At 46.9% G+C, this 23,725-nt stretch overlaps 1 protein-coding gene across 1 annotated transcript in view; it reads left to right on the forward strand.

Moving 5' to 3' along the window:
• Positions 1 to 23,725, forward strand: part of BSPRY (B-box and SPRY domain containing) — a 119,071-nt gene that overhangs the window by 17,459 nt on the left and 77,887 nt on the right. The window contains exon 2 of the mRNA XM_086921274.1: positions 2,330 to 2,428. Within this exon, the coding sequence (XP_086777400.1) occupies positions 2,330 to 2,428 (99 nt within the window). The remainder of the gene's footprint in view (positions 1 to 2,329; positions 2,429 to 23,725) is intronic.

Raw genomic sequence — 23,725 nt, forward strand, 5'->3', positions numbered from 1 at the left:
ATTTCTCGTGCCTGGATATTTGCTCCAAATTCTCAATTCGTGATTACTGTCACTTGAGCGTTTGGAAGGACGCAAGATGCTTGTTCTTTAAAAAAGCTCACCAACTCTGAGTGAAAAGTTAGATATATGTTAAGATGGAAAAGAGAGTTTATTTGTAGTTTATTACAAACACGTTCTTTTTTGGTTTCAGGTGCATTGATTTTATTGCATGCTGTATATTAAAGGAATATCAGTAGATTGTAAAGTTATAACACAGTGACAATACTGAAAATTACATTTTGAAATGTAGTCATTGGAGGGAACTTGGATGAAAATAAATAATTATATATCCAAAGTGTTTAAAATAAATAAATAATCCATCAAAAGTGGTGTACCCACTCTAATGGGGCAGATGTTTCCTTAATAACTCAAAGATTGACTGTCCATGTTCGTTACATGATCAAGTAAACACAGATAAACCAAAAGATAGATAAGGAACCTTGTGTATGAGAGACAATTATTACAATTATTAAGTGTTCTTTCAGACTGTGACTAGTGGCCTGCCCTGTCGGCCGAGGCCGGGCTCCAGCAGCTCACCAGGTTGGCACAGTCCAAGACTCTGCCCCACTTGTCAGAGAACCACCTCCACGCTTAAAGATTCCTGCTTGAATGGTAGGGATTTCAATGCCTTCCGGTGCATTCACCATTACAGTGAATGTACTGATGGCAGAGGAGAATGCCAATTGGTTGTGAGGTTGTTTGCGCCATTCAGATTTGTTTTTTTTCTGAAGCAAACTTCTAAAGGAGGAGTTTGTTCAGAAATACAAAAAACACCACAAAGCTTTCTCTGTAAAGGACAGAGCCCTGGGTAAGGGTTTCCACCAGCAAAGCTGGCTGAGACTCCACCAGCAGAAACCCAGTAGATCCTCCACCTCTAAAAGGGATGGGAAGCACTAGAATGGCAGACATAGCATCCAACATTTTATGACAGATGCCCCCCTCCGCCAACCTCTGAATGATCCCCGATTGTGAAATAGCATTCTTCCTTTTGCTGGAGTGGCTACTATGGTTTCTTCCATGTAGCTCTTCATTTTGTGAGTGAAGGGTTGTAGGAAGACTATGCAAGTTAGAAAGGGAATTCAATATATAATTTACATCTGCAACTCTTGGTCTGCCAGGAACGTAAGCAGACTCTTTATGTATTTTTGGCAGGGTGCAACTATCAAGAGTTATGGCTCACCAGGGGTAGGATTATGTGGGTACCACCAGGACCTGGAGAGCAGTGCATACATCTGGAGCTTTAAAAAGTAGTGGACTCCCATATGTGGGTGGGATGCACAGAACAGCCGATGGGATTCCGGAAGGCAGTGCGAGCCCCCATCATTGTATGATGCAGGGGAGTGCCCCTGTGTTTTGTCCTGGTGGAAAAATACTGCTTACCAAAAGAGTGGGCAGCAGTGGATCTGCCCTCTCTTTTGGGAAACATAGGACTATGGGATACAGTTTATGTCCTGGAGGGGTCTTGTGAGTATACTCCTCTCCCCACGCAGTTCCTTCCCTCTGCCTCCTGTTAGCTGTGGATGTCCCCAGTGGTTTGGGAAACAGCGGATTCTGGGAACAGTTTATGTCTGCAAATGTCTTGTCAGAAAGGACATGCCCCTGCACCCCTTCCACTTCCCCCACAGGTTTAGCCATTGGTTGCCACTGGTGTTTTGGGAACCATGTGTATTGCTTGCAGGTCTGGAACTCAAAGTCCTAGTGGATAGTCTGTGTTTTGGTTGGTCGCGTGTGCCCTCCAGTGTTTGAGAAAGCAGTGGTAGCTTAACAGGGTTCTGGAAAGCAGTTGATGTTTACCTGGATTTTTTTAAAGCAATAGATCACTTCCAAGGTTCTGGAAAGCAGAAGAGGCCCTAAGTGATCTGTGATGCATTTGATGTTTGAAATTGTCCTTGAATGTAGTGGATAACCCAGTGCGCCTGGGCAATGTTGATGCCCCCAAGCCTTAGGAATGAATGCCTCTGAGGTTTGGGATGCATTTCATGCTCATTGCCCGCCTCAAAAATATTGACAGTGGATTTCCCAATGAGAACAAATGTAAAAGAACAGACCCCCCCCCCTCATATTATCAGAAGATGTGCACAATGTTTTGGGTGTAGTAATTGATGTTCAAGGCATTACAGTGCATGCAAGGCCATTGAAATTTGCTCCAGAGATCCTATGGTCATTGTATGGGATTTGCTGCAGAGATTTTATGGCTTTGTTCCAGGAACCTAAAATGGCATTTAAGCTCTGATTATAAATGGAAAAATGCATTGTGCCCCCTAACATTATCTCTCTTTTTTATTTCCAGAATAAAATTGTGGATCACTGTGAGACACTGCAGCTCAGAACTGCTGGGATTGAGAAGTACGTGGCAGAGGTGCTGCCGGGAAAGAACCAAAGCGTGGCAGTAAGTTTCCTCTCGCTCTGGCTTGGGGGTTTCAGCTCTTCTTATCTATTAGTGTGAAGGGAAAATAATCCACCCAGGTCCCTCGCTCAGAGAATGAACCTGTTGAAGGCCCACAAGGATACAGTTACCATGGGAGACCATTTGAGTCTGTGTGCCTTGGGTATCCTCTTCCAGTGGACCGAGGAAGTGGGTGGACAAAGGTTGTGTGAAGTGTGTGAAGAACACAAAGGTACCCTTGTCAATGAGAGTACTTTGCCATTCGATATATAATGAAGGCGATAGCCACTTGCTACATACATTTGCCGCTGGTGTCAAATCAACAACGTGTTGATGATCATCCAAGTACTGCAAAGGCGATTCTGGTTCCTGATGAATGAATGAATGAATAAAACACTTGTAAAGCACACCAGAGATGGCGGCCTCTCTAGGTGCTCACCACGAGTACAAACAATTTCTGGCCAAGAGCGAGTTGCCATAACCACGGGTGAATGTGTGTGCAAAGGCATAAAATGTTGTCCAACATAGCATGTACTTTGTTTTTTTGGTCTGGCAAAGCCATCGCCAGATCTACTGTGTTCAATGAATACTGACTGTGCTCTTGGTCAGCCCCCTTCTAAAAGTGACTTGCTTGCTTCAGCACCCTTCAACTTCAAACATTGTCAAACACATCTTTCCTCAGTCCGAAGAAGTAATTTGGTCTCAATGTTATTTGCACTATTTTTCTCCTCCAGTTATTTCATTGGGTACATGATGTACTATTTACATCTTAAAACTGCAGGTAACCAGCACACTTTTTTGTCACATTCAATCATTTATCTCACACATGCGTTTTATATGTTAGAGCATTCGTTTTCTGTTCGCTGCAGTAGCTGTTTTTCTGGTCATTTTGTCAGTGCTCGAGTGTGGCGCTCAGAGCCGCCTTTAGGGCAGAGCGGCCTGTGCAGCTGCACTGGGCGCTGACCTGAAGGAGGGGCACTGACCTCACGGGGTGCTGTGTTAGCAATCATTTATGATTTAAAAACACCTGATGCAGAGTTCCTTGTGTGCCCAGCTTTCAACGCGGCAGTAAAAATGTCAAGATAACTCTTGTGATTGAAGTTCCTGCTAAAGAGAGAGAGAGAGAGAGAGAGAGAGAGAGAGAGAGAGAGAAGAGTTTTGTCTAGAGGCGGTTTTGACTCGGTCATACAGTAGCGCAGAGGGTTAATATGCCTGTTGCAAAGAACAGATCTGTGTTTTATGCGGATAGCTGAGTGAATTGGTAAAGCCAGCCTTTACCAGTGCTTTAAAACAAATGAAATGCATGTGAGAGAAGGGCTATGGAGAGATGAGGAGCACTTTTGCCAGGTGGTAGTGAGGGAATCCGAAGAAGTGGTCATGGGGGATGAGGGGCGCCAAAAATGATTGTTGCACCGGATGCCACCAGTGCTAAAGCCGTCCCTGATGTAGCTGACTTTGCTATGACATACCAGTAGCATGTTTCTTTTCAGTTCAGGTTAGCCTGACCTCAAGTTGGTAAAGTCTGATGGGGTCAGCAACAAAAGGCATGATTTTGCCAGACTTCCTGCGTGCCTCATGGGACCATTTCAGCTGATCTCTAACATAGCTGCTGTTCCTTTGTGCATACTGTGCAGCTTCTTTTCATCTTGCCGCTGGTGCATTGTTGCACTAGTATTTAAGTCTGCACCAGACTTAGTATGCTCCAATTTCGATATCCTGATATCGCACCCTGAGAGAGTGACGTGGTCAGACCACGAGTTGATAAGATTCTCCTGGTGTCTGGAAAGACCCCTGGGGGCAGGGGATACCCTCTCAACTGCTTACCCTCTGAGGATTAACCTAGTCACTCTGGCTGACTCCCTATCCCGAGACCGTCCTCGGATGGCTTCGAAGGTGGGTGAGGCTGTCAGCAATTTCAATAAATGGGTGGAACAGGGGGCAGCTGTCTCTGTTAACCAGGGACGCATCCATAGGATGCGTTTTTCTCCCTCTAAACCATGGTTTACACACGCTCTCAGGGAACTGAAATTAGGCTGTAAGAAACATGAGCGGGGGTGGAGGCAAGCGTATCTGCAGGAGGCGAAAACCGCCCTGTGAGTTGCTCAGAAGGATTACTATGCTGCGATTAGGACAGCAAAGACGAGCTACTTCGCTGGAAGGATTGAAAAAGCAAATAATAATAATAAAGAAATTTTCTCTATCGTTCAGAGTTTTCTATCCCCCCTGGGCTGCGCAACCTCTGCTGCCCGCTTCTGAACAATGGTGCGAAGAGCTATCCTCTTTTTTTATAGATAAAATTGCCAAAATCCAGGAGGACTTGGCAGCTGTTTGTGACTCCCACAGGGCCATACCATCGTTTCCCTCTCTTCCTGAGCCTAGACCTGCCGATCAGCTTATGGCTTTTTCCCCCCTCTTTTGAATCAGACATCTTGACAATCCTTAAATCCCTGAAGTCCGGGTCACCTACCGATCCGTGCCCAGCCAGGGTGCTCGGTGGGGTGGCGGATACTGTGTGCAATGAGGTTACCCAGATTGTGAACCTCTCCCTTTCCACTGCGACGGTCCAGACCAACTGGAAGCAGGCCAAACTATTGCCGCTCCTATAAAAGGCCAGGATGGATCCTGCTCCCCCCTCAAGTTACTGGCCAATATCCCTGCGGCCGGCTCTGGCTAAAGTCTGCGAAAAAACGGTTTTTCGCCAACTGGACTACTTTGTTGAGTCATCTCACGCCCTTCACCCTGCTCAATCAGGGTTTCGGGCAGCCTATAGCACTGAGACTGCCCTGGTGGAGATCTCAGAAGCGATTTGGGAGTGCCTTGATGGAGGCAGCAGAGCTGTTCTGATTTTATTAGACCTCTCTGCCGCCTTTGATACGGTGCTCCATGGGCTTCTCCTTGCCAGGCTGTCTGCTATTGGCATCACCTGAACTGTTTTGGATTGGCTGACGTCATTTTTAGATGACAGGACGCAACAAGTGTGGCTGCCGCCATACGCCTCCTGCCCTAGAAAACTACAACTGGAGTCCCGCAGGGTTCTACACTTAGTCCCCTTCTTTTTAATGTTTACTTGACTCCATTGATCTACCTGGCCGAACATTTGGGGGCTAAAATTATGGCCTACGCCGATGACACCCAACTTTTGTTCACCTGGCCAAGGGACAATTTGGACACATCGGCTGTTCAGCACTGCCTTTCATCTGTCTTTCGGTGGTTAGCGCTAAGCATGAGCGAATTTTGCAGATCTCGCGTTCGCGAATTTTGCGGATTTGCGGATTCGCAATCCGCAAAATCCGCGAATTCCCGCGAATTTTTTTTTTTTGTGTTCGCCCGTGTTTCTGCCAGTTCGCGAGGGTTTTGTACACTTTCGCAAATTGCGAACTTACCTGTCGGGTCGCAAGTTTCGCGAACTTGTTGTTTCTACGTGTCCAGCCTGTTTGGGACACTCTTCTTCATCACTGCCACTCTCTGTCACCACTGCCACTCTCTGACTACTCATGCCACCCTCTGGCCCACCCATGCCACCCTCTGTTTCATCACCACACCCTCTGGTTGTCCAGTGTACATTATTTTCGGCAAAGCAAATCACACCTTCCCTGCCTCAAGTGACCTGAATTAATTTGGGGCTGATTAATGTGTCACAGAATATTTTTTTAGCTGGCACCTGCTTCCTTAGTGCGCCCTGATTAGTGATCTTTTGCACTTGCTAAGTGCTTTCATTGTTGCAAAATTAGTTACAACACCTGCCCTGCCCCAACTGACAATAATGAATTAGGGGCTGATTAATGGATTTTAACTTCCAGCCTGGCTCCTGCTTGTCTCCCTTAGCTGTAATTCAGGACCTTTGTGGCATATGTGTAACTATCCTGAGGTTCAGAGCAGGGTCACATAATAGTTTCAACTGGCAACTGAACTCTGGAGGGGCCCCTCAGGAAGCACTACAGGAAATGGCTACTAATGATGAGCCTGAACTTTTGAACCTGGTAAGTAGTTACTTTCAGTTTTGCTAAAATCGTATTTCTGCAATTTTGCACTTATTCGCGGGGCGCGAACTCACGCGAACTCACGCGAACAGTGCGAGCAGTGCGAGCAAAATCCGCTGCTCGCGGATTTGCGGATTTTGCGGGAGATTCGCAAATCTCGCGGATTGCGGATTTCCCGAAAATCCGCAAAATCCGCGAGCGGAACGGATTTTCCGCCCATGCCTAGCGCTTGCCGAACTAAAGTGCAATGAAGATAAGTCTGAGGTCCTTTTTTATGTTTTTTTCCCCGACAATTTTAAAAATCTTTTGTGGCCTCCTGACGTTCCCTGCCCCAAATCTATGGAAGGTCCTGCTAAGAACTTGGGGGTTTGGTTCGGAAATGATCTGAAATTTGAAGATCATATTAAAAGACTTACTGGGGCCTGCTTTGGAACTCTCAAAGCTTTACGCAGATTTTTTCCTCTTCTGCCAAGAGAGGCCAAAGAGACTGTGGCGCGTGCCCTCATTCTCTCTAGGCTGGATTATGCGAACGCCCTGTTTTGTGGCCTGCCTTCCTATTTGATCAAACGGCTCCAGGTGATTCCGAACGCGGTTGTAAGACTCTTGTTTAATCTGCCTAGGAGCTCCAGTGCTCGCCCTCACCTGCGTAGCCTACATTGGCTTCCGGTGGCACATCGAATTACTTTGAAAGCTTTGGTCCTTTCCTTTCGAGCGATCCATCAGCTTGGGCCATTTTACTTGAGAAAACGCTTTTCTCTCTATGTCCCCAATCTCTATCTTCGATCAGCTAATCAATGCAGGATGGCTGTGCCCAGATTTAAGTTCACCAGGCTGGGAGGCCAGTCTATCTCGGTGACAGTTGCTAGAGCATGGAACGCACTACCTCTTCACCTGCGGGCAGCCCAGACCATCTCTTGCTTTAAGAAAGGTTTAAAAACTCATCTGTTTTCTATTACTGATTAAACCTTCCCATTAGCCCTCCTTTCTGCTCACCTTCATTCCACGCTTCGCGCCAGGATACTCGCGAGTAATAGAGCGGGTTATAAAACAATTGATAACATTAACATTAACATTGCTGTTTAGCAGGTTGTATCCCAGCATATCGCTAGCAAAAATATTGCCTGTAAGAAATATTTTATCCGTAAATATCGTTTACAAAAATATCATCCCACTGGGTGTTGATTTTCTAATATTAACTCCAATGGTGGCCACTACTGCTGTTTAACTGGCTTCAGTGAATCCTTGTCATCCTGTTACTAGTTTATAAACATTGGCAAAGCCAATGATTCTGGCTTATAACTCAAAATGCAACTCAGACTTATTATCTTTGCCAAATGTTATTTCCAAATACCCAGACATCTGTGCTGGTGCTACCAAATGTCAGAGTCCTAAATACCAAGGCCGCATGGTTTTGATTCTCCCTCATGCCTCTTTAATCCATCACCAGACAGACACTCCTTTCCGCTTTATCTCACCCTTTTCTTTCTTCCCTGCCTTTTTTTGTTACAGAGTTTTATATAGCGCAAACTTGACCAGAATCAGGTATCAGAGTGGCTCAATGATTAGAGCGGCAGACCCTGATGCAGAGGTCTAGCCCGGGACCAGGGTTCAATTCCCTGCCTTGGCGGGTCTTGGGCTCAAAATTCCACGGACCTGATAATTCTCGCCTCGGTGCCTATTCCAATCATGGAGTCCCACTCTGCAACTCTGGGCAATAGCTTGCTTAATCTCCACAATGGCCCCCACAACGCTAAGGATGCCTGGCCTCCACCTTGGGGGTGCCCAGGAGTGGACACCTCACAGGGAAAGCCAGGATGGGTTCCACAGCGGTATTTGTACAAGCGCCTGGAGACTCTTGCGGGTGAGTAGTGCGCTATACAAGTATCAATTTACATTTATCAATTTTACATAGCACCAGTTGCATTACATGAGTACACATTCATTTTTGTTAGGCACAGGGAGATTAAGTGAGTTGCCCAGAATCACAGGATGTTCAGCATCATTGCCGAGACTCAAACCCAGTTCCCCAGATTCGAGGTCTGCCGCCCTAGCCATTAGGCCAACTTCTCTCCCCTTTCTCACTTTTTCCATCTTTGTCTTTCTCTTTCTTTCCCCCTTATGTGTTTTTCTGTTTCTTGGTCTGTATCAAAGTCTGATGAGGAAAAGTAAGAGTGAAGTGGACTCCATCTGCAATCACCAGATCAAATTAAGCACTGTTTGCTCATGAACGGGATTCCATTTTAAGACTCCTACCAAATGTCTGTGAATGGAGGGATGAAGGACCTGTACTTAATTTGAGGTGGTGGCTGCCGGTGGGGCCCACCGGCGCTCATTTCTGGGAACTCACACTTATTTAACCTCATTGGAAACTTCCTGCGATCAAGAGAGGGAATACGCACAAAGGGGAAAGAAGGAGAACGAGAAAGACGGTCAAACCGGGACAAAGGGAGAAAGAAGGAACCTGCAAGATTTAGATAAGGGGGCAGTGAGTGTCTAGTAGTCAATTCAAGAGGTATGAGGTGGGATTCTAGGATTCAAGAGGCATGAGGTGGAGTCCAGGCTACGCAGCCTTGGTATCAGCATGCCGGTGCTGGATGCAGGCTTCAGAGCAGATCTTTGGGTTCCGTCACTTATTCTTCTGCAAAGTGAGCACGGTGGAGGCCTGCGGAGAACTGGACTCCTCCATGTCTGCATTCACAATGGCAAAATGCCACTTTCTTCTGTGAGCACAGCCTCTGCCCCAGAATGGGGAGAGAATTCCTTGGAAAATGCAATTAGAGGATGATTATGGAATTCTGTGTTGTGGGCCATTCACAATGCTCAGAAACTCGTGGAAAACGCGGGAGAATTTCCCTCTATAAATAACTGCACAACCGCTCAAGTGGCAGCACTGCGGGCAATGGTTTCCTGTACCAATTCTACATGGGGCATAACTTTTTTCGTGTGAAGTGGGGTCACACACGGGACAGCATGCAGTCCCACCAGTACAAGCCCGGGCTACAAAGTACCAATGAGGACCAGAAAAATAAATCCATTCCTGAGAGCTTTTTGTATGTTTTGGTTGTATTCTTGTGTTGAGGTTGCTTTAATAGTTCGAATGTTGGAGAGGCTCCTTCGGTTTCCCCTCATTGAGTTTGGGCACGGCACCATTCAGATTAAACCTAAAAGAGTATAATGCAGGCAAGGCTGGCATCTTGAGTCGTTTCAAGTGCCTTTTCAGAGAAATAATTCAGTTTCCAATCTGAAAGTAAATCATTTCTCAAGTGCTTGCTTTTTAAGCTGCCCTGCAGGTGCACCCTCGAGGGAGAGCCGCCTGATTTTGAATACTTGCAATAAGGCTGAGGGAGTGCACGGTAATCATTTTAAGAAGTTACTATTTACCAAGCACACGTTAATATGAACACGATTGTGCGGGGAATGGTCGAGTAAGAAGACTTTACTTTGGACATCAGTATGAAAGGGTTTGTTTTAGTCAAGGAAAATAATACCGAGAAATTCTACATACTTTTGTTTTAGAAAAGAGATTAAGAAACATTAAACCTGTATGCTGGCAACAGACCAGATCTGTAAAAAAAGAATTCTGCAGATCCCTGAGAAGTAAAAAAAAAAAAAAAAAAAGACCAGTGATACAGACACGATTAAGAGCATCAGTTACATCTGAATGCAGACAAATTTCACAGGAAAGTTCATTTTATTTCACTGCGTGTCACTGAGCACCCTGGCGGAAACATGTGTATCCATCCCCAAGGAGGATAGACTAATCAAGCATGACCCTAAGCTCCCATTCCAAATAACAGCCATAGTGGCCCCTGGTAGACACATTGGGGCCGATCAGGATCGCGGACGGACTTGCGTCCGTCCGCGACCCCAGAGCAGGAGGGAACCTCCGCATGGCATGCGGAGTTCCCTCCTGTGCAATTAGGATGTGACCGCCACCCTGGCGGTCACATCCTCTATTTTTAACATTGCGGCGGGTGCAGCTTCAAGCTGCACCCGCGGCAATGTTAAAAATGCACGCATTGCTTTTGCATGCAGAAAGAGGCAGGCACCGTGCGGTGCCTGCCGCTTTCTGCATGCAAATGCAGGGGGGTACCATAGGTACCCCCCATGTGCACCCCCCACCCTCCCTTCACCTAGGGGGCCCGCAACGGGCCCCCGCAGTGAAGTTCCGTATGCTTTTCCACGGCGGGAAACGCGCCACGGAAAAGCATAATTCACTGCCCATCCTAATATGGTGGACGGTGTCTGAGAGACACCGTCACCATATTAGAGCTTTTCCGCCGCGGTTGTAAGCCAACCGCGGCGGAAAAGCTGCGGACGGAAACCAGGACCCACCAGCCATCCTAATGTGGCGGTGGGTCCTTGGTCAGTCCGCTGCGGTTTTTCCGCATCCTCGGGGCCGGCGGTGGCTTCCGCCGGCCCCGAGGATGCGGAAAAACCGCAATCCTGATCGGCCCCTAGGTCTTTGAAAAGAGGGGGTTGGGTCTGAATTTCCAAAAATGGCAATTTGAATCCAAGGAGCGACTGGATCACTAAAGGGTTAAAAAAACGTTTAATCTCAAGGGGAGACTGACATTTGACAGAGCTTGGGAAATCTCAATAGTAAAAGGAGCTGGTTTTCATGAGGTAGCAGAGAACATAACCAGTTTATTATTGGTAAGTCCCCATGATGGAGGTGTCCTTGGAGTAGAAAGGAATCAAGGTAGGAACAAACATTTGCAATGCAATAGGTCTCGCAGTTGTTAGAGTTTGAGCCATTGGCATTGTAAATGGCAATATCTTTTATTTATGTGTTGGTTTTTAAAACGTTAAATAAAAGGCATTGCCATTTACAATGCCAATAGGTTAAACTCTCGCAATTGTGAGACCTATTGCATTGAAAATGCTTGTTTTCTACGGTTTTCATTTACAATACAACGAACAGAACGCAAAGCACCCATTCACTCCAGTGGAAAAGGAAATGTTATGTTATGTTATGTTAAAAAAACTTCTATAGCGCACGGCTGCCCCAGCAAAGGGGCGTCCCGGCGCTTAGGAAAGGCAGAAGAAACACAACACAGCAAAACATCAAAGGGCCAAAAGAACAGATTACTAAGGAGCGGGGGGGAACAAGAAAGTTTTAATAACCCTCCTGAACACACACAGATCATCAAGTGCACGAATATAAGATGGAAGTGAATTCCAAGGTTTAGCAGCTAAAACACGGAAGGATCGCCCACCTACTCTGCAGAGCCTAAACCGTGGGACAGCAACCAGATTTTGGCCAGAAGACCTTAACACCATTGATGCTAGTGTTATTTTCCTCCTGTGCTGACCTTTTGGTTCTTCCATAAGTTCATGACGAGCTCAGCTCGTCATGAGTGTATGGAGGTGTACATCATGACGAGCTGAGCTCGTCATGAGCGTCGAAGGAGTTAAGGATCGAGAAGGAACATAGGGAGTAAGGAGATTCTCGAGAATCCGAGGAGAGGACACCTTGAGGATCCTAAAGGAGAGACATAAGGTCTTAAAGTCAATCCTTTGCGCCACCGGAAGCCAGTGGAGTGCACAAATGGTTCCCTTAGCAGAACAGAACCTCGGTAGACCTACCAAGGCCCTGGCCGCAGCGTTCTGGGCACGCTGTAACCGGGCAATTTCCGCTTGAGTGGCCCCTAACAGGAGAGAGCTGGCATAATCAAGCCGGGATAAGATGGTTGCCTGAATAATCACCTGTCTAGTAGGGGCATCGAAGAATTTTAATACGGGCCTCAAACCACGTAAAATCCCAAAGCAGGTCGCTGCAACCTTTTTTGTGTGACCACAAAAAGTAAGGCCAGGGTCTAGCCAGACACCTAGGTTTTTAACCTCCAAGACCGGAATAGGAGTAACACCTAACTCTGGGGGCCACCAATTATCACCCCAGAGGTTGCTCTGCTTGCCCACAATCAGGACCTCTGTTTTCTTGGCATTAAGCTGAAGACAGTTAGCTGTCATCCAGCCAGCCACTGCCAAAAGACCGTTTCGAAACCTAGGGGCATCGAGATCGGAGTTCCCACTAAGAGCAACCACCAGCTGCGTGTCTTCAGCATAGGAAACGACAGTCATATCCCAACGCTTGGCGACCACAGCCAGCGGCTGCACATACAAGTTAAATAGTGTGGGACTCAATGCCGATCCCTGAGGCACTTCCAGTTCTAGGGGGTAAGGTTTAGACTCAAAAGGCAGAGTCGCAACCCTGAATGAACGGTCTACCAGAAAAGACCGGAACCAGTCAAGGGCTATGCCAGCTACACCTGCATCTCCCAGCCGTTGCAACAGTATCGTGTGGGAGACTGTGTCAAACGCGGCACTGAGGTCAAGTAGCACCAGTGCCGCAGTTTGACCAGAATCCACCACTGTCCGGAGATACTCCGTCATCGAGAGCAAAGCTGTCTCGGTGCTGTGGCCAGCACGAAACCCGTTCTGGAAAGAATCCAAGATACTGGCCCTCTGCAGATGTTCAGATAAGATGTTATTCACATGGGCCTCAGCGACCTTCGCGGCCCATGGAAGAGGAGAAATAGGTCGATAATTCTCTAATTTGAGGGGGTCCAGTGTGGGTTTCTTCAGTATGGGAGTGACATAGGCCTGTTTCCATTTGGATGGAACTATGCCTGAAGAGAGAGATAGATTGATAAGATGGTGCACATGAGGCAAGCAACGGGTAGAAGATTCTCTCAGCTGTGCCGGTCTAAGTGGGTCAGCAGGGGATCCAGATTTGACCTTATTTGCCAAGCTGTCAAATACTTCTCCGGACATGTCAGGAAGGATCGAAAGGACCACATCAGTGGTACAGCTAGGCCTCCAGGTCTCGCTCAATGAAGAGGAACTAGGGAAGGAGCGATAGATGGTCTGTATCTTTTCAAGATGAAAGCCGCTAGATCTTCACAATGAGCCACAGAGCGGACTTCAGCTGCTGGGGCTCTCCTAGCAGTAAGATCTTTAAGAACTTTAAAAATCAGCTTCGAAGGGTTGGAGCAATTTTTAAACTCTTGAGCGTAGTAGGCCGCACGGGCTCTGCAGACGGCTCTATGATAGATTTTAATTTTAGCGAGATAGAATACTTTCTTCTCAGCCTCATAGGTTTTACACCAGCATCTTTCCGCTTGTTCGCAAGCTTTTCTCAGAGGCAATAAGGTACTGTCGTACCATGGGCTAGGCTCATGAGCGCGACATTTACTCCAAGTGGCAGGGAACAGAAGATCCAGAGCCCGAGTAATCCAATCACAAAATAGATCGTAGCCACGTTCCACATCCGTAAGAGGACCAAGCGGATTTTCATCAAGAAAACGATGAAAATCTACAACCTTTAATTTCCTCCAGGGGCGTTTCAAAGCCGCTTTCTCTAAAGGTTTAAAGAGGGGGTCCTTGCTCGTGAGATGTAATTTGACAAGAAAATGATGGGACCATGCTAGAGGGGTAGGTCGCGACACCTTAGCTCCTATTAGATTTGTAAATATGGGGTCCAAAATATGTCCGCCCACATGCGTAGGGTGGATTACCAACTGGCTAAGCTGTAATGCCTCCAGGTCTGTAAGAATACTGCTAATAGCTGGAGTATGGCAAAGGTCAAAATGGAGATTAAGATCTCCAAGGACGTTAAAATTAGCAGAACTTACAGCAAGAGAACTCACCAATTCTGGGAGAGCCTTCCTGAAAGCAGAGTCATTTCCGGGAGGTCTATAAATCAGAAGTCCCGAAAAAGAAAAATGGTGATTAACCATTATGCTAAAATGTGCACACTCACATCCATCCACCTTCAAAACCTTCCAGGTACAGGGAAAGCATGACTTAACTACCATGGCAATACCCCCACCCCTAGAAACACGATTATGGGTGTAGATGGAGTATTCCGAAGGAACAGCAAGGTTCACTATAGCCGTGGCTTCATCCTGTAGCCATGTTTCGGTCATAAAGAAAATATCCGGGTCCTCCTCGGTAATAAGATCACAAATATCGGAATGATGTTTAGTCAAGGATCTAACATTAAGGGGCCGATTAGGATGGAGGATTTTCCGCCTCCTCCGGGCCGGCGGAAGCCACCTCCGGCCCGGAGGAGGCGGAAAATCCTCTGCGGACTCACCAAAGACCCACCGCCGCATTACGATGGCTGGTGGGTCTTGGTTTCTGTCCGCTGCTTTTCCGCCGCGGTCGGATTACAACCGCGGCGGAAAAGCTCTCATTTGGCTGGCAGTGTCTATCAGACACCGCCAGCCAAATTAGGAAGCATTAGTAAACATGCTTTTCCGCTGCGGTTTTTCCGCCGTGGAAAAGCATGTGTACTTTTGATTTTGGGGGCCCGTTGCGGGCCCCCAGGGTGTTGGTGGGTGGGGGGTGCACATGGGGGGTACCTATGGTACCCCCCAGCATTTACATGCACAATGCGGCAGGCACCGCGCGGTGCCTGCCGCTTTGTGCATGTAAATGTAAAACATGCACTTTTAACATTGCGGCGGGTGCTGCTTGAAGCAGCACCCGCCGCAATGTTAAATATCCAGGATGTGACCGCCAGGGTCGGCGGTCACATCCTAATCGCACATGAGGGAACGCCGCAGCCCCTGCGGACGTTCCCTCATACTCTGGGGTCGCGGAAGGACTCAAGTCCGTCCGCGATCCTAATCGACCCCTAAGTCTCCAAATTATAAGATCACAGGGGTCCTTCGACTCATTACGCAAAGATACATCTGAAGGAAGTCCTTGCAGACTCACCAAAGCTAACAATGCTACATTGGTTACAAGTTGCATTCGCCACTTGATCTTCACATGATTGGACCACGCCTTGCAGACTCACCATTGCTACCAATGCTACATTGGTTACTAGTTGCATTCACCACTTAACCTTCACATGATTGGACCACGCCTTGCAGACTCACCATAGCTACCAATGCTACATTGATTACAAGTTGCATTTACCACTTGATCTTCACATGATTGGACCACGCCTTGCAGACTCACCAATGCTACCAATGCTACATTGATTACAAGTTGCATTCACCACTTGACCTTCACATGATTGGACCACGCCTTGCAGACTCACAAATGCTACAGATGCTTCATTGATTACAAGTTGCATTCACCACTTGATCTTCACATGATTGGACCACGCCTTGCAGACTCACCAATACTACCAATGCTACATTAATTACAAGTTGCATTCACCACTTGAACTTCACATGATTGGACCACGTTTTGCAGACTCACCAATGCTACCAATGCTACATTGATTACAAGTTGCATTCACACTTGATCTTCACATGATTGGACCACGCCTTGCAGACTCACCAATGCTACCAATGCTACATTGATTACAAGTTGCATTCACCACTTGATCTTCACATGATTGGACCACGCCTTGCAGACTCACCAATGCTACCAATGCTTCATTGATTACAAGTTGCATTCACCACTTGATCTTCACATGATTGGACCACGCCTTGCAGACTCACCAATGCTACCAATGCTACATTGATTACAAGTTGCATTCACCACTTGATCTTCACATGATTGGACCACGCCTTGCAGACTCACCAAAGCTACCAATGCTACATTGATTACAAGTTGCATTCGCCACTTGATCTTCACATGATTGGACCACGCCTTGCAGACTCGCCAAAGCTACCAATGCTACATTGGTTACAAGTTGCATTTGCCACTTGATCTTCACATGATTGGACCACGCCTTGCAGACTCACAAATGCTACCAATGCTACATTGATTACAAGTTGCATTCACCACTTGATCTTCATATGATTGGACCACGCCTTGCAGACTCACCAATGCTACCGATGCTTCATTGATTACAAGTTGCATTCACCACTTGATCTTCACATGATTGGACCACGCCTTGCAGACTTATCAATGCTACCGATGCTACATTGATTACAAGTTGCATTTACCACTTGATCTTCACATGATTGGACCACGCCTTGCAGACTCACCAATGCTACCAATGCTACATTGATTACAAGTTGCATTCACCACTTGATCTTCACATGATTGGACCACGCCTTGCAGACTCACCAATGCTACATTGATTAAAAGTTGCATTCACCACTTGATCTTCACATGATTAGACCACGCCTTGCCTACTCTCCAATGCTACCAATGCTACATTGATTACAAGTTGCATTCACCACTTGATCTTCACATGATTGGACCACGCCTTGCAGACTCACCAAAGCTACCAATGCTACATTGATTACAAGTTGCATTCGCCACTTGATCTTCACATGATTGGACCACGCCTTGCAGACTCACCAAAGCTACCAATGCTACATTGGTTACAAGTTGCATTCACCACTTGATCTTCACATGATTGGACCACGCCTTGCAGACTCACCAAAGCTACCAATGCTACATTGATTACAAGTTGCATTCGCCACTTGATCTTCACATGATTGGACCACGCCTTGCAGACTCACCAATGCTACATTGATTAAAAGTTGCATTCACCACTTGATCTTCACATGATTAGACCACGCCTTGCCTACTCTCCAATGCTACCAATGCTACATTGATTACAAGTTGCATTCACCACTTGATCTTCACATGATTGGACCATGTCTTGCAGACTCACCAATGCTCCCAATGCTACATTGATTACAAGTTGCATTCACCACTTGATCTTCACATGGATGGACCACGCCTTGCAGACTCACCAATGCTACCAAAAAGGGAGTTGGGAGTGAGGCCCCTCCAGGCTATTGTCTCTTTGGGCTCTCTTGAAAGAACATAGTTAAAGCAGAGTTTCAGTCACTCTTGTAGACCGCATGGATAGTAATCCTAATAGACACTCTGGTCTTGTACCGTGCGTCTTCATAGATAATGAATGCAGTTCTGATGCTTTGTTTCTCAACTGTGATGGTGCAAGTGGGAGTTGTGGTGTGTTGTGTGGAGCGTTAACAGAAGTGCTGCTGAGGGAATTGCTTCCTTACTTGCCGTGTTTCGACCAACTGCGGGGTTGTCACTTGATGGTGTATCAAAAACTGATGCTATAAAATCTGCTGTATTTCCGTTTGAAGGACTGGGTTCTTTAAGACCCAGCGGTGCCAGGGCACAACACCTGAAACCTTCGTGGGTAACCTGCTCCGGCGTACGAATCACAGAGACACGGGACACTTCCTTCGGCGTCAAAGATTCAAGGTTTATTTGCTGCAGGGAACACAGAAGTCACGACAAGTACACCACGTGCAACTTGGGGAGACTGCTTCAAATTGGTTCTGTGGATCGCTCCTTTTATACAGTTTTTACCCATAGGACAACATGGCACACAAAAGTTTACAACCCGGTTCTCACCATTATCCCCCAGAGGGGTCGCTTTGGTCACTTTGATACACATGAGGTCCGGAACATAAGTGCGGAAACATTTGGCGGTTCCCAACTGTAAAAACCCATCTTCCCACCATTAGCAAATTCCAATCAGCAGTAAAATAGATCGAAATAGGAACAAAGACAGGTGCAGAGGAAGAGGGAGACAGTGGGGAGATCGGAAAGGGTGTAAAAGGGGAGGTATCGGGAAACACGAGATACAGGCATCAAAGGGACGTGCCTAATGAGATGCACGGCTGAGACAATAAGTCCGTGCGGCAAGATGAGCCTCGAGCGGCGCCATCTGCCTTACAGTAGCATCCCCCTCGTCATAAACACACTTACAAAGAACATGTGTCTTCCGCAAATATCTTGGGAGTCCCAGGGTCGCGAAGCGGACAACGTCCGTTCGCTGACTACTTGAGGGCAAGAGACAAAATGGATGCCGTATCTAAGATGGAACCCGTGGGTACAGATGAAAAACCCACATAACAAACGAACGGTTTAAGTTAGCACAGCGAAACTGCGCACACTTACTAAACTCGTCATTTGCGGTTCATAGATACTAGACTCGACTATATTCGTGCGAGTCGAAAACACCACTTACAATTGTCACGGAACCTCAGACGCTCCTTTTGCCCTCATGTAGGCAAGCACTAGTCGGAATCATATTCGATATTCATCAAACCATAGAGATGTTGCTGTAGCATAGCTCTGTCCAACCGAGTCCCCTTGGTAACAGGTGGTTGTCTTATACACGTTGTAGCACAGAGGCCACATAAGGCAGGACCACACTGCACACAAAGGCAACACGTGAACAGGAACACTACAACGACTCCGATGATCATCAGAATCTTCCAACCCCAAGTCGACATCAGGCCCCAAAACCATCCAAGTAGCGTCCAATCCCCTACATCCACGTGTATGGATTCGGAGATCTTATGCAACCTCGAGATGGCTTGATAGACAGTAGGAGCATTATCTGGAATGAAAATGCAGCAGCTCGAATGGATCACCTTACATACCCCACCTCGATCTGCTAAGATGACATCTAAAACCATACGGTTTTGCAACGTCATAAGTCTCTCCGCCTGAAGTTCAGTGGTGATATTACCAAGGGCACTGGCAGTAATATTAGCTGTCGATTCTACCACTCGAGTCAACTGTCTCAGGTTCCTACTATTAACCATAGGTCCCCAAAACGGGAGGAAACCCTTGAAAAAGTCTCCTGCCTCTTGACCGGCAGTATCCTCTTCGCTAATTACGCCTCGCACAACTCTAGTCTTATGATAATCGGCATCTACGGTAAACGTCGGAGGCAACAGATTTGCAATAAAACATGAGCCCATAAAGTCAGCGGGCAACCATGTGTATGCACGATCATAACAGATAAAGTATGTACCCTTGGCAGCCAGAAACACAGGGGACGAGAACATAGGCAGAATGTAATTTTCAGTGCAAGCACTTGCTCCAAGTCGGGCTTGTGATCTTCGGCCACGACCCATAAGACAAAAATTACCAGTGTGGGGTACGACCCATATCGGAGGCGAGCTTTTAAGCTGCTTTTCGCTAGTGAACGCACTATATTCACCTCTACTTAGGACCCTATAGGCCTGTATCTCTTCTTCGGGAATAAGCGAAGGATCATAGATATCACTATCTAAATCCTCTATTGCTATCGACAAAGGTTTTTGATACGAGGTAGGACCAGAGTAGGGGGAACGTGGTTCTCGAATGGGGTGGAAACCCAGTGCGCTTCGAAACATTGTTTGGAATGCTCGAGCAGACCCTTGGGAACTATACGGTAACACCAGATATGGAATTCCCTTATCCGTAGTATGTGGCATCAACCCACACACCCAACAATTAGTAGTGTTAACCACTAACTGATGCTGATGAAGGAGCTGAATAAAGGAATTGTTGCGGAATTCTACACGTCTAGCCTGCTCGTGTTCCGGTAACATATGAAAGGAATGGGAAGAAACAGTAGAGGCAAGTTTAGGATCAGGAGTAGGAGTAGGTGTAGCGGAAGGTAAGAAGTAAGACATCGTGTAATACACCCCACCCGCCAATAATGCTGAAGCAGTCAAAAACAATACAAACAGTTGGAATATAAAACATTTGGTACGACTGAGTTGCTGCAGCTTGAATCTGTGAACCTGAGCTCCCTCCAAATCATTCAGCTTCGAGAATGCCATTCCCTACGACCGTCCGCAACGTTTCTTGACGCACTTCGTTCTGTGTAGCAATAGTCAATCCCTAGGAGTTCCCAGGAACCGACGGCCTTTAACCTAGCGTCAAGACCTACTATCCAGAAGGAAGTACGCGCGCGGCCCTACGGCCTTCAATGCACAATATGTATGTACGCAAAAACAAAGTCTCTCAGCTGTGGAAGCAAAAAGTACAAGGAATGAAGCTCAATATATATACAGGAATAATTACAGTAATACGAAAGTTCAAAACTGATCACGGAAAACGGGATAATGCAGTTGTCAATACAGAAAAGCAGGATCTTTTATTTGTCCTTAGTGCGAGATCGCAAAAAGTATCGGGTTTTCCCAGGACGTGTCTGCTCGTCAAACAAAGGATCCGTTGAAGAGACAGCGTCCTGCTGATCAGTTGAGTGTTCTGGTCTTGAGTCTTTTGATGCTAATTGTTCAACAGTGTCTTTCTGCTGCGCCGAGGATTCTCCAACAGGCTGTGCGTCGCTAAAAGGTACAAACGCCGGCAATGTTTCTGTTTCAGTTGATGCAATGCCTCTCCTTACCCACGGGTCTGCCGGCAAAGGAATAGGGACTTTTTTGGTGTGCGTGGCATGCACCCAATTCTTACGTCCCTCGAGACGAACGGCAGTCCTCGTGGCCAGGAGCACTTGATAGGGTCCGGTAAACCTCGGGTCCAGGTTATTCTTGCGTGAAAAATTTCTCGTCACCACCCAGTCTCCGGGCTGGAGCTGGTGGCCTGGACCCTCCGTCTGCGTCGGCAATGCGTCGTAAACCTGTTGGTGAATTAACCTCAGATTAGCAGTCAAGTCATGTAGATAATCGATCAACATTGGGTACTCAAGATCAGAAAACATTCCTGGCCTAGGAACCCCCCACACATTCGCAGGACGGCCGAACACTATTTCATAGGGACTAAGCCCTACTCGGGAGTGTACAGTCGCCCTAGTTGACAGTAATGCTAAAGGTAAAGCGTCAGGCCACGAAAGACCAGTCGTAGCCTGAATCTTCGCTAACTTTAGTTTAAGGGTGCCGTTGTACCCTTCAACCAATCCAGCTGACTGGGGATGATTGGCGCTGTGGAATTTCTGATTAATTCCAAGGCCCTTACACACACTCTTCATCACACTTCCAACAAACTCACTTCCGTTATCTGACCACACGACTCTAGGCATTCCATACCGAGGAAAATATTCCTTCAGTAGGATTTTCGCAGTAGACAAAGCAGTATTGTCTTTGAGGGGATAGGCCTCGATCCATCGGGAGAATGCGCAAACCACAACTAAAACGTATTTCAGGTTATTGCATCGCTCCATATGGATGAAGTCCAATTGAATCACCTCAAAGGGACATGAAGGGGGAGCAAAACTGCCAGGAGGAGTTGGGGTTCCTTTGCCAGGATTGTACATCATGCACACCATACAATTCTTCACCAGGCGTTCAGCACATTTCATGATACCATCGTTCTTCCATACAGGAGACAACAATTTACAAATACCTTTCACGCTGATATGTGCTAACCCATGTGCCATTGTCACAACGGCCAGCACATACGCATCAGGCAACAACCACCTTTTCTGATCTGACAAATCAATCCAACAACCATTCGCATCCAACTTTCCCGTGCTTTCTTTCCACTTCGTCTTTTCAGTCTCGGTGGCCTCATTCTGAATTGCTTTCACACTTTCGATAGTGTCCTCACACATACTCGATTCTGTAGGCCACCTAACCGAACTCGTCACATACATCCGAGTGCTAAGGTTCCGGGCAGTCTCCTTAGCAGTTTCATCCGCAAACGCATTACCACGACCAACATCATCCGTCACCTTACGATGCGCACTACATTTAACAATCGCAACTTGCGTAGGCAACGTCAATGCATCCAAAAGATCATTCACAAGCTGGCCATGCTGAATCTTCGTACCATGCGACGTCAAGAAACCTCTCTCTCTCCACAATCGTCCAAAACTGTGAGCGACGCCAAACGCGTATTGGCTGTCGGTAAACACATTCACACGTTTCCCTTTCACTAACACACATGCTCTAGTAAGAGCAATCAGCTCCGCAGCTTGGGCAGAATTCTGATTCAACCTCGCAGTCTCAACAACAGTATTCAACGTTACAACAGCATAAGCAGTAGTCACATCGCCATTCGGCAATTTAAAACATGACCCATCCACATACAAAGTACCATCCGGATCTTCCAATGGGGTGTTTTTAAGGTCCACTCGACCTTTTGTTTCCTCTTCAGTCCTCAAGTAGCAATCATGTTCTGCTACTTCATCTGACTCTGTGCTAATTGGTAACAAAGTTGCCGGGTTCAGAACATTACAACGTTTTATCTGAATGTGGCTTGCCAAGAGCGTCAACTCGTACCCAGACAACCTCGCACTCGTCAAGTGCTGAGTTTTCGTTCGATTCAAAAGAGTATCGACTGCATGCGGAACCATCACCGTAAGCATATTATCCATGACCAATCCTGCTGATTGTCGGATGGAGACCGCGGCTGCCGCTGTTGCTCGTAAACAACTCGGCAATGCTCTAGCTACTGGGTCCAAGGTCGAGGAAAAATATGCACATGGACGTTGCTTACCACCAAAAGGTTGCGTTAAGACGCTCAAAGCACAACCTTCCCTCTCGTGAACATATAACGTAAACGGCTTACTGTAGTCAGGAGTACCTAACACAGGAGCCGAACACAATGAATCACGCAGTTCAGAAAAACTTTTCTGACATTCTTCCGTCCATGGTAAAGGAGTTGAAACATCCTTGCACGTAAGAGCCACCAATGGTTTCGCTAGCAATGAAAAATTAGGAATCCATTGCCTGCAGTACGACGTAATACCTAGAAAGGCACGCACATCTCTTTGGGTTTTTGGCACAGCCATTCGCGCAATTGCTGCAATTCTCTCTGGGGTCAACCTCCTTCCCTCCTTTGACAATAAGTGACCTAGATAGGTTACTTCTTGACAACAATATTGGAGTTTAGAAGGGGACACCTTATGATTCAACTCACAGAGATGTTGCAACAACGACACCGTAGCGATTTTGCAAATGTCCTGAGTATCAGCAGCCACCAATAAGTCGTCGACATATTGGATTAAAGCCGCACCAACCGGCAACCTAAACGCATCCAGTTGACCCTTCAAGGCTTGACTGTAAATCGATGGACTTTCACAGTAGCCCTGAGGAGCGCGTTTGAACCGGAAGCTACGTCCACCGAGAGAGAAACCGAAAAGGTCCCTGCTCTCCTCGGCAATCGGGATGCTGAAAAACGCATTTTTCAAGTCAATCACCGAAAACCATGATGCAGAAGCTGGAATCAGAGTCAGTAGCGCCGTGATGTCAGGCACAATGGGGAATTGAGGAACCACAATTTTATTCACCTCCCGTAAATCGATAACAAAACGATAAACAGGCGGTTTTGAAGGCTCAGTACGTTTAAGAATGGGCAGCACAGGGCTGTTGCACACGTTTCCCCGAGTCTCCTCAATAACATCTTTCTCGATCAAATCATAGATGATAGCTAACAGTGCCCGTTCACCATCAAGGGAGATACGATATTGGGGAATACGTGGCAGTCGCACATTAGATTTCAACTGTACAACATAAGGGGAGATATCAAGTAGGCCCACGTCATTTGGACCCGTTGCCCACAAAGACGCAGGAAGAGAACTCAATTCCGGTGGAAGCTTATCGAGAGACAAATACATAGGAGAGACAACCCTCTCTCCTAACGTAAGCTTTACACCCGCAGGAGAACAATACAAAGT

This window comes from Lissotriton vulgaris, chromosome 5, assembly GCF_964263255.1.
Source record: "Lissotriton vulgaris chromosome 5, aLisVul1.2, whole genome shotgun sequence".
Lineage (NCBI taxonomy): Eukaryota > Metazoa > Chordata > Amphibia > Caudata > Salamandridae > Lissotriton > Lissotriton vulgaris.